At 33.9% G+C, this 12,355-nt stretch overlaps 1 protein-coding gene across 2 annotated transcripts in view; it reads left to right on the top strand.

Moving 5' to 3' along the window:
* The first annotated feature begins 3,775 nt into the window (after positions 1–3,775).
* The window catches only part of LOC108734423 (titin), a 33,774-nt gene continuing 25,194 nt past the window's right edge, over positions 3,776–12,355 (top strand). Inside the window, exons 1-2 of one of the 2 annotated variants that reach the window (XM_025975326.1) lie at positions 3,776–6,693; positions 8,973–9,118. In XM_025975326.1, coding sequence (XP_025831111.1) covers positions 4,135–6,693; positions 8,973–9,118 — 2,705 coding nt within the window. In that variant the 5' untranslated portion in view covers positions 3,776–4,134. The remainder of the gene's footprint in view (positions 6,694–8,972; positions 9,119–12,355) is intronic. The other variant, XM_025975325.1, reaches the window with a different exon arrangement.

The following is a 12,355-nucleotide window of genomic DNA, read 5'->3' as shown; positions in this document are numbered from 1 at the left end:
AACAATAAATAAAAGAAGTTGATGACGCTAATAAATTCAAAAGTCAAATAAGGCGAGACAGCCACTTCATTGCCCAAGAGGTTGCGTTAAGTCAATCTTCTAACATCAAGCAATTAGGTAGGACACTGAACAAGTCTACCACCAATTCATCGTGCGTTTCCGACGATTCCAATGCAACTTATATTGTATCCGAACCGAAAGAAGAATTACGTTTAACTTACAACGTAAATGATTCTGCTTGGAACGGAAAATTCGTACCGGAGCAATCAGCGCAAGAGAAATCGTCAACTCGCAAAAACAAGTCGTACTCTTCTTCGTCTTCACCAAAACAGACATCTTCTAGTAATATTAAGGCATATACGGATTCGAAAAAATATCATGACACTGCTTCACACACAATCACCACGACTACGCGTTTTGATTCCGCTGGCAATGCTATTAAAGTACTGACAAATATCGATAACAATAATGATACTGGTGACATCAAATCAAATTTGAGTGATCAAAACGGCAAATTAACTACCACAATTGATTCTCGAGAGAGTAAAATCCAGAACGGGAAGCAACAGAGAAAAACCGAAAGCCAAATAAAGCAAAATGTAAATGCAGGCTCCACTACCCATTACGTCGACGAAGATTATGTGGATACCAACACAATCCATAAGGCCCAAATGTCGACAGATTCACGTGACTTCTACGGACATTCAATAGACTCCAAGGGTACGTTGGTGAAGAATGTCTACGACACCAAAGCGACCCAAAACACAATAGGAACATCAGGAAGGGTGGCCCAACATACTGTAGCCGACTCAATCGACACTATATATTCAAACGAGCGNTCATTTTCCTAAGTCAAAAATTTCTTCTATAATTTTAACAATTTGGCATTTAATAACCTAACCAAACCTAACCTACCCTATATTTTGCCATTGGAAAAGGATGAAATAGCAAATTGGTTATATCTATTATAAAATAAGATAATTTAATATACAAAAACTTTGCCTGTAAGTACAAATTTAAAAGATCAAAACAACGAGGAATAGGTTTTATACTTTCTTCAAACGGATCGCCCTTGAGAAACATTACAAATTAACATATTCAGTAAAAAAGGAATCATTACGATCTGTTCACAATTAGTGAAAAAAAATCACGTAATGTACCCAAAAAATATTGTTGAATTTAGATGCTGCCTTTTCTTTGAAATCAGCTGAAAAAATAATTTATTTCTTATTTTCATTCCGAATTGTGGCTGTTATTAATTACTCGAAAATTATCTATGTATGATTTCTGAAAAGTAAGAAAGAAAATAAGCATATTGAATTATTTAGTTTTTCTAGGGACGTAGCCAGCTGTTTTTTGCGTGGCAAGTGGTATATTACACCGTTGTACAGGGTGAATCTTCTAATTTGATGCCCCCTTTTATCTTCATAAGTGAGAATATTTTGAAAATTTAAAATAATGGTTTATGTAATTTTTATTGTGGCGAACATCAATTTATTTGTTATAGTTTGGTATATTATTATTTATCTAAACATATGACAATTATATATTTTCTAAATCAGAGAAAAAAGGAAATTTCAAATATCTGAAAATATGCTGGGTGTTCAATTTAAAAAATATGTTTTAAGCAGCCCCTGTATACTAACAATTTTATGAAAATTGTAGCATCACACATGAGAAAATCATAAAAGAAAATCACAGAAACCATTATTTTGAATTTTCAAAATATTACTACTTATAAAGATAAAGGCGGGCATCAAATTAGAAAATTCAGCCTAAGTTAATTCTATGTTCCATATAACCCAAAACGCCTTGGGTTCCGTGATGATATTAATAAATTACGCACAGCAGCAAGAAAACAAGTCTCAGACCGCTTCCTCCTTGAGTGTTTTTGCTATTTCTCACCACTCTTCGGTCAGGAAATGAGATTTTATTGGATACGTAATTTAGTAACCGTGCTCAAGAAGAGAAAAATTGCAAAAGTTTTTGACTTAAACAAAGTAATAGGTGCATCAATAATTAGTATTGAGGGTGAGCCAGGAGTTTCAAATCATGGGCCTTGACGCACCGACAGCTACGTTATAATGTTTTTTTTTAGGAACGTTTTTCAAACGTCGCTGATAGATTTATAAAGTGTGGTTATTCTGCTATTAAGGGCACATTATTAAAATTTCTGTTGTAATTTAAGTTAAGTAAACAACAATTGATAATTTTTCTTAATTTTAAAGTAGCCCTTTTGTTATATCGTCATTAGATAAGTAGTACTGAAAATGGTCAAGAATTAAAAAAAAGACATCCTAATAATAAATAACATCATCATATGAGTGATACTGATCCCGTTTTTCTGATATATGTAATCCTAATGTCTAGATTTTTTAATGGAAACCGTGCCATAAAATGAATGAAAATTTAATTATCAAAATTTATGCCTTCCAAATATTTAGAGTATGTTTATTTTAATTTAATAAATACAAACAGAAAATGAGAAAAATTTGTTTAAAACAAAAATCTCATGCGTTTAGTTTATAAAATTACTATGATTCATCATCATCATAAAGTCATCAGTCGTAAGACTGGTTGGACACGCGCTTCCACTATTTCCAATTCTGAGCTAACCCTAAAACTAAAATACCCCACATCCTTAACTATAATCTAATCTAGGTCTACTTCTACTCCTTTTAACTTCTGTTTCTGCCTCTAACATGTCTCTGACTAGCCCTTCAAGCCTATCTCGCCTATTTCTTATTGACTTCCATAGAGTCCTCATTTCTCCTATTCATTCTAACACCTCTTCATTTCTAACTTTCACTATCCACGATATCCTCGCCATTCGCCTATAACACCACATTTCGAATGCTTCCAACCTTTTCTTTTCCGTCGCGCACCCCGTCAATGTTTCGATTCCGTATATACAGTGCTGCACTCCAAACGTACACCTTTAACAATATTTTTCGAATTTCTAAATTAACCGTTTGCTAGTATAAAAGTAACTTCTTTTTAATGAAGGTGACTCGACCCTGTGCGTGCTATCCTCTGCTTTATATCCCTACAACTCCTTCCGTCCTGACTTATCTGACTTCCTACAGGTAGATACCTAAAGTCAGCCACTTCTTCTAATTTTTCGTCTCCTATCTTTATATTTGCTCTTTCCATACTTCCTTCCGTCGTTTGCATACCAGTATTTTTGTTTTATTTTTATTTATCTTCATATAATAATGTTTTATCAATACTACTATGATATATATTGTTAGTAAATAGATTTTTGTCTAACTTTTTTTTGAGAGAAACCCATAAATCAATTCTAAAAGTAAACACCCTGTGTTTTCAACTAACGATAAATAAAAACAAATAAGTTGATGCCCTTCTTTTAATCTAAAAGAATAAATATCCTGAACATTGCTCTATAGTATTTTGTTGAAAATATTTTGAAAAAAACAAGTCGAAACGAAATTTTGTTCTTATCGTTTTGACCCATAAAGTATTTTTAATGTTATCAGTTGCACATTTTTGCATTGACAATTACGTCACACTACTTGCCTATATAACAAAAATTGGAACTGTGTTTTTTATGGAAAAAAAATGAGAGATGTGTTTGGTATCACAACTTATCTGATTTCAACGTTAACCCGAATGTTTAAGTTATTGAGTCTTGCGACAGCAGTCAGCTATAGGTCAGAGTCAGCAGATTAGCATTTCTTAAGGAAAGCAACTGCATAATGTATCGTACTTATTGCAATTAATTCTCGTTTGTTAGTCATTACGTGAAAAGAAGAGCGTGAGCGTCTCCGTGGGTGCACCAGCTTAACTCTCTCTCTGCTGCTGGTGCTGTTTCTGTGTTTGTACTCCGGTGTACTCTGGTCCAGCGACAGACACGCCATATATGTTCAACAATTTGTGGGATCAAGACCGTGACGTACCTCACCACCACCACAATAAAATCTACGTTCACCGGAGTCTTAAGCCAACATTGAGCGCTCATTTACAAAAAGTGCGCGAACCTTGTCGCACGTACAAGCTTTCGTTTGTTTATTTGTTTGTTTAGTTGTACCAATTAGTTCTAGTTGCCAGTTTTGATAATATTAATAATTATTTTTATTTATTCACCTAAACAAATAGTGCTTTTTTTTTGTTACAATGACGGTTAACAAGGCGAATTCGAATTCGAAAACGAAAAAAAAGTCATCGTCAACCACGGAAACGAAACAGTCTGCGTCAGCTTCGACATCGTCCTCTAGCGCAACCAAAACAACCAAGAAGGTCGTCAGCAGTACTTCGCATGCGAAAGAAACAAGAAATATATCAAAATCGACCAGCGTTTCGAGATCTTCGTCATCTTCCAGTTTACAAATAGCAGATGTTTCCCATTTGCCGGTAAACGCTTCCAATGTTACTTACACAGTCACCGAAAATTTGCCGACTGGCAGCGGCGAAAAAATTACAACGTACGCAGATTCCGGTGCCACTAAAACAGAGTATCGTCACTTTATTGCCCAAGAAGCCGCATCAACTCAAGCTTCCAACATCGTGCAACTTAGTTCGACGCTGAACAGGTCTACCACCAATTTATCATGCGTTTCCGATGATTCAAATGCAACCTATATCGTATCCGAACCGAAAGAGGAATTACGTTTAACTTATAACGTAAATGACTCCGCTTGGAATGGAAAATTCATACCGGAACAATCGACACAAGGGAAATTGTCAACTCACGAAGAAAAATCTTTCTCATCTTCTTCTCAGAAGAAAACTTCTTCATCAAAACAGACATCTTCTAGTGGTTACACTATTGAAATCGTTGATGGAAAAGAACGAATAATCGACAAAAAACAGCATCAGACTGGGAGTTCCGAGTCGTCTTCTTTCGAAGATAAACAACATGCCAGAAGCGGTACCGATATTCCTTCCGAATACCACCATCTTCATAAAGAAGCAAGCAGGAGCTCTAAATTCGATACAGACACCCCAAAACTGCAAAAGCCCCAAGTTAAAACTTCTGAAAGCACAAAAGAATATCACCAAGTCGGGGGCCAATCGATGGCAAATTCCAAATACGTAACGGCTGTAAATTCGGAAGGTACATCAAAGTCTGTTTCAAAAGACTTAAAGATAGACGACAGTAAGACTGCGAAGAAAAAACAAATACAAATAGACGATGCAACAATCGCCAAAGATATAAAGGCATATACTGACTCGAAAAACTACCATGACATTGCTTCAGACACTCTCACCACAACTACCACGACTACATTTTATGATTCCTCCGGCAATGTTGTTAAAGTATTAACAGACATTGATAGCAAAAACGTTCCCGGCAATATTAAATCAAAACCCAGTGATCAAAATGTCAAATTAACTGCCACGATTGATTCCAGAGACAGTAGGATCCAGAAAGGGGAACAACAGAGAAAAACCGAAAGTCAAATAAAGCAAGACGACAGTGCAACAAGCTCTACTGTCTATTATGTCGACGAAGATTATGTTGACACCAAAAAAATTCGTACGGCCCAAACGTCGACAGATTCGCGTGACTTCTATGGACATTCAACAGACTCCAAGGATACGTTGGTGAAGAATGTCTACGACACCAAAGCGACTCAAAACACAATTGGAACATCAGGAAGGGTGGTCCAACATAGTACGACCGACTCGATCGACACGATATATTCGAACGAACGAAACTATGGAAAAACTGGCTGGAATGGTAAGTTTGTATGGGAAACGCCTCCACAAACGAGTAAGAAAGACAGGGATTCTTCTCCCAGAAAAGGTCCAGAAAGGAGTCCATCTCCTAGCAAGCCGTCAAAAACTTCTGCAAGGAGCAAATCACCATCAAAAGGTACTAAACCAGACACTCCAAGAAAAGAACAACCGGAAATGAGGAAACCATCAAGAGGGGATGTTACAGAAATCACAATATCACTTATCGATACTCCAAAGAAAGAACAGCCAGGAATGAGGAAACCATCGAGAGGCGATGTTAAAGAAATCACAACGTCGCTTATCGAATCAGAAAAAGTTGATGACATTAATAAACTCGATAAGACTTTCGTTGTAGACTCTCGGACTTCCGATACCTGTGATAAAGTCAACAAAACTTTCGAAACCGTTTCAACCCAACGAACGGCGGATATCGACGTAAAAAATATAAGTAATATTGATAAAAGTACTTCTTCAAGCGAAGTCGTGATAAAAAGTTTTGCGACAACGGAAGAAAAAATTCAGTCCCAAAACGCCCAAATAACTGATCATTTTATTAAGGGTGAAGCAACAACCGAAAGAACGGTTGTGTTGCCAGTAAAACCATCAGGACCTACCACCACATATCCAGTTGATAGTACCATTAATAAATTTGATGCTAAAACGCAACAAACATTCAGTGACGAAAAATTCGAAACGTCGACTATTGTAGACCAATCGTCTTTCTTGGATAAAAAGATTACAATAGATGATCGGCGCGATGTAAAGCTAATCGATTCAAAGCATGTCGTTCAAACTGATAAAGATTTGGTTGATAAAAAATATGTTTCAAAAACAGATATTAAGGACACCACCGATACAACCTTCGTCACAAAAACTGACAAGAAAAATATTGTTGATTCGAAGCTTATTACAGAGTACGATGTAAAGAATGTTGTTGACACCAACGTCAGTAACACTTTCATCAAGGAAAACATTATCGACATTAAAGACATCGTAAGTATTTATACAAAAATTGCATTTACAGTTAATTTAATTAAAATTAGTAATAACCATTACCACTGACAGTACATTATTAATAAAAGCAGAATGCATGTATTTCACTTCAATTTTTGAAAATTATGAACAGGAGATAAAATTAATGTAAACCTTATTTCCACAATTTTCGAAATTTTATGTTACCAAAGACTCTTAGATTTCGAAACAGTTAAAAAAAAAGAAATATTCCTCAAGTTTCAAGTCTCTATTTTAAGATTAATATATGCCGAATTACAACGTAAATTTTCTATTTGTGAATCACATTGAATTTTTAGTATTAAATAGTCAATTATTTGTTTAATTACGAAAGAGATTGCTAAAGAAATTAAAACTTGGCAGACGTTAACCTCATGATAGCGGCCATACCTCCGAATTTTTACAGAAATGTTTAACAATTACAATCTTAGAGTTTAAGCTAGATAAAGAAAAACTTCATCCATTTCTTCCAAAATTCGTTGAAAAATTAATATTGAATTATTTTTTATTCATTACGATGTTACTTTTCCTATATGGAGCAAATAACCAATTTTCTTCATTATCGAATCCAGATTAGAATTCCTTAAGCTCTTATTAAACCTAGGGGCGCGGAATAACTAGACTGGGAAATATTTCCATAAATTCCCAGTCTTAAAACTAATCTCAATAATATGAAATATTAATTTGAAAATTCATTTTTGAATTTTATACCCACTACACGCTACCCCAAATTAATGAGGGAAAAATTGTTGCTGTTGTCACACCNCAACTTTTCCCTCATTAATTTGAGGTAGCGTGTAGTGGGTAAAAAATTCAAAAATGAATTTTCAAATTAATATTTCATATTAAACTAACTCACTTCTAAAAGTTGTCTAAATTGTATGTATGTTTAATCACAGTATAATCTCAATAATTCTTAAAACTTACGACAAATTCTCAAACTTGACACCTGCCAAGTTTTAAATTTTTTTGAAAAATCGATTATTTAATACCGAAAATTCAATGTTATTCAGATAGGAAATTTCCAATGCATGTCAGCATGGATTAATATTAAGATAGAGACTTTTTCGAAACCTAAAAGCTCATGTCAAAATTCGAAAAAAAAATCTTTTTAACACGATTCCCTGTAAGTTGAAAACCAGACCGTTAGAACTGTAGTAAAATAATGTTTTTTGTTTCTTTTACCACACGGTGTATACCACGCACAGTAATATTAAATCAAAACCCAGTGATCAAAATGTCAAATTAACTGCCACGATTGATTCCAGAGACAGTAGGATCCAGAAAGGGGAACAACAGAGAAAAACCGAAAGTCAAATAAAGCAAGACGACAGTGCAACAAGCTCTACTGTCTATTATGTCGACGAAGATTATGTTGACACCAAAAAGATTCGTACGGCCCAAACGTCGACAGATTCGCGTGACTTCTATGGACATTCAACAGACTCCAAGGATACGTTGGTGAAGAATGTCTACGACACCAAAGCGACTCAAAACACAATTGGAACATCANCTCGTCCCTAGTGTGAATCTTTCCGAAAACATGGGTTTCTATTCTAAACATTGTGATTTACCGCTGCGAGATAAATATGTAATTTTTTGTATGGTAACAGACAAAAGTTCACACTAACTCGGTATGTTTTTGGTTTTCAATGATATGGTCATTAAAAGCTTTTACAAGTGCTTAAAGTTGATGCTTCTTGTACGATACGTGTTTTAAATAGAAATTAAAAAATTAAAAATAGCCTTCGACAAGCTTTAGAACAAAGCTTTATCTATCTTACTACAAAATTTCAAACCTCTGTTCCAAATATTAAACTCATGATATCTAGAACCGATAAGCATGTTTTTACTCTACGGCGCGGGTTCTACTGAATCCCCTTAATGTATGTACAGTTGGTACGTGCCGAAGCGGCTTTTATAAAAGATGTGACCGAGTGGACTAATTTCAAAATTCAAAACAAGAAAAAATCACTAAATTTTTTAAACTTTTGCCTAATGTTGGTTGTAATGATTAATTTTAATTGCGAATTTATGAATACATTGGTTTTATTTTGATACGTATTGGTTTTATTTTGGAACCTTAGAACGTATCCCCTATGATTCCATACTAATTATCATTCCATATCCACGGTTTCTGTATTCGCGGCATATTTATGGAACGTATACCCCGCGAATAAAGAGCTTTTACTGTATTCCAAAACTTGTCCCACTGCCAAACGTATACGAATTTAACCTACTATAAGTACTTTGTATTTCAGAATGAAGTAGAAAATATAACCAACATAAAGAAACACGTCGACAACAAAATAATAGTAAATGAGATCGTGAGAAAAATTCCTGCAACTCCCGAGACCATTAAGATCCCGCTGAAGGAACAGTGTATTTGTGAATTGTGTACTTGCGGGTAAGTACTTAAGAATATCATTAAAACAAACGTTTATTATCTGCTCTGCTTTCTATCACTGTTCTAATTTTTATGTAACCATTAAATATTTTACATGAAATAAACATAAAGACAAGTACAATACATAATAATAATAAGAGCGGCTGATTTTAGGTCATATCGTATAGAAAAAAAAATATCAGGAGATAAAATTAATGTAAACCTTATTTCCACAATTTTCGAAATTTTATGTTCCCAAAGACTCTTAGATTTCGAAACAGTTAAAAAAAAAGAAATATTCCTCAAGTTTCAAGTCTCTATTTTAAGATTAATATATGCCGAATTACAACGTAAATTTTCTATTTGTGAATCACATTGAATTTTTAGTATTAAATAGTCAATTATTTGTTTAATTACGAAAGAGATTGCTAAAGAAATTAAAACTTGGCAGACGTTAACCTCATGATAGCGGCCATACCTCCGAATTTTTACAGAAATGTTTAACAATTACAATCTTAGAGTTTAAGCTAGATAAAGAAAAACTTCATCCATTTCTTCCAAAATTCGTTGAAAAATTAATATTGAATTATTTTTTATTCATTACGATGTTACTTTTCCTATATGGAGCAAATAACCAATTTTCTTCATTATCGAATCCAGATTAGAATTCCTTAAGCTCTTATTAAACCTAGGGGCGCGGAATAACTAGACTGGGAAATATTTCCATAAATTCCCAGTCTTAAAACTAATCTCAATAATATGAAATATTAATTTGAAAATTCATTTTTGAATTTTATACCCACTACACGCTACCCCAAATTAATGAGGGAAAAATTGTTGCTGTTGTCACACCCCCGCCGGGGATCGAACCCGGGATCTTTGGCTTTACACACCAATGTTCTGACCACTAAACTACGAAAGGTGACAACAGCAACAACGACCTACCGACCTACAAGGTTAACGATCCGTCGTACTAAGTAACTGTACGTATATACTGAATATACTATGATTAAACATAAATACAAATTCAGACAACTTTTTCGAAGTGAGTTAGTTTAATATGAAATATTAATCTGAAAATTTTACTCACTACATATTCAGATTAATATTTCAGACTTATTGCGAGTATTAAAAGACAGAAAATATTTTTTTTATTTCCCGTCGTATTTCCTAAAAACGTGACTTATTCTGTTACGATCAACCATCGAAAGATGTCTCAATAACAGACGTGAAAATAATCTGTTTAATTTTGTGTTTAAAAAGTTATCCGATCGGAAAGTTAGAAGGTTCTCCAATATTTAAAGTAATTAATTCTGTTATATAAACGCAATATTTAAAACAAACAGACCCCTGCGGAATTAGTCATTGCCAAGTCCGTACTTCAAAAACGTTAATTACGTTCCAGGCGGTTTTAATTCTGTCTTTTATGGCTGGCACAGCGGGAATATTTATCTCCGAGTCAATAATGAGTTTTCCAATCATTTCAATTTAGACCCCGTTAGTTTGATAAAAATATTTCGGGAGGCAAATTCTCTCGGTACGATGAGCCCCTTTGAAAAACCTCGCTCTCATCAGTCTAAGTGCAATATTCAATTCAATCCGAAAAGTAAATCCGAATTTCCTCGTGTTTGTCACTTTTTATTCCTTTATTAAATCTATCTGGCCAAGCCGTCTCATTCTCTTTCAGTTCAAGTCAACCGACTTCTTTTATTGATGTTCTCCGTTCCGGGAAATGGCGTTCCAAGATTTGGCAACGGTCCTGCACATCATATCTACCTAACCTCTCTTTATGTACGTTTTTATAGGTTATGTAGAAGCATCGTATACCCCTCTCTGTTAAACTTAAAATTAATGGAAATAATACCGTATAACAACCAATCGATTATTCAGTAGGTGATTGTCATTCATCTTTTTTTTAATGTCTCGCATTCTTGATAATTTTGATGGGTATAGATAGGTCGGTTCTAATGTACTACGTCATCAAGATAGCGTCCTATTTTCGATCACCCTATATCTACAATTTTCTGATGACCCTATATATACAGTGTAAACTCCTCTATATAACTACACTTAAGGAACTCAACATTTTTCGGCGTTATAAAGAGTGGTCGTTAAATGGAAAGAAATAAAAGATATTATTTTACTATTCTATAACAATATGCATTTAACAATATAGTACACATTTTGCACACGAACATTACTATTTATACATTGCGTATAGCCAGTTATCTTCGTCTGATGATTTTTGCTGCTCCAATATTTTAATTGTATTTTGTTACGTATCTTACTCATATCTTGAGATACTGCTGGATCAATTTAATTATATAGAAAGTATTTTTTTAATAGTTTCCCTGCATCAAGTGCTTGTTTGATGCTTGGTGGAGGGACAGGATCGTCTTCTTCAACAACGTACACAGCTGCAGTTCTTATCTATTTCGGCAACTTAGAAAGTACTGCTNCAAACGTTTATTATCTGCTCTGCTTTCTATCACTGTTCTAATTTTTATGTAACCATTAAATATTTTACATGAAATAAACATAAAGACAAGTACAATACATAATAATAATAAGAGCGGCTGATTTTAGGTCATATCGTATAGAAAAAAAAATATCGCTCAATTATGTACCACATTAATTTTTAAATTGATAAATATTGTGGGCTAATTAAAAAAAATATCAGTAATATTGACCCCTCAAAGTAAAATTGAAAGGGACTCCCAACCCTCATACAAAAATTGGAAAATTGCAAACATTTAAAGACTGTCTAAATCAATTATGATAAAATTAACTTAAATGTAAATGTTTTAACTAGGAGATTTATTAAAAACACCCTATAAATAATTTTTTCTGCAGGGTCAGGGTCAACTGTTAAAGTGCATATAATTTTATAATCCTGCATACATATAACCACAATAAAATAATTTTGTTAAATTGAGTTAGGCTAGGGTTTGGTTAGATTACCTTATTATCTTTTTTTTTTCGAACCTCAAAAACTATGGGAAAAAATGATTTCCGCGCCCAACATACAATGTGCATATGTTACGGACTCAAAAAGATTCCGATATCTGACAAGTTTTCCGGTAATATGTACAAGGCCATAAAAACAAAAGCTACGCCTTTTTTAGAGAATACAGTGTGGCAATTTAGTTATTAACAATTACAGGACAAAAAATGTATATTTTTGCACATTTTTGTCCACTAGTATTAGATCAACAACTCGGAATAACCGTCTTGTAGGGAATTGAAAAGTCTTTGAAA

The sequence above is a fragment of the Agrilus planipennis genome, unplaced genomic scaffold (assembly GCF_000699045.2).
Source record: "Agrilus planipennis isolate EAB-ADULT unplaced genomic scaffold, Apla_2.0 scaffold96, whole genome shotgun sequence".
NCBI lineage: Eukaryota > Metazoa > Arthropoda > Insecta > Coleoptera > Buprestidae > Agrilus > Agrilus planipennis.
The sequence above is the reverse complement of the archived record's forward strand: the minus strand, read 5'-3'. Positions and strand labels throughout refer to the sequence as shown.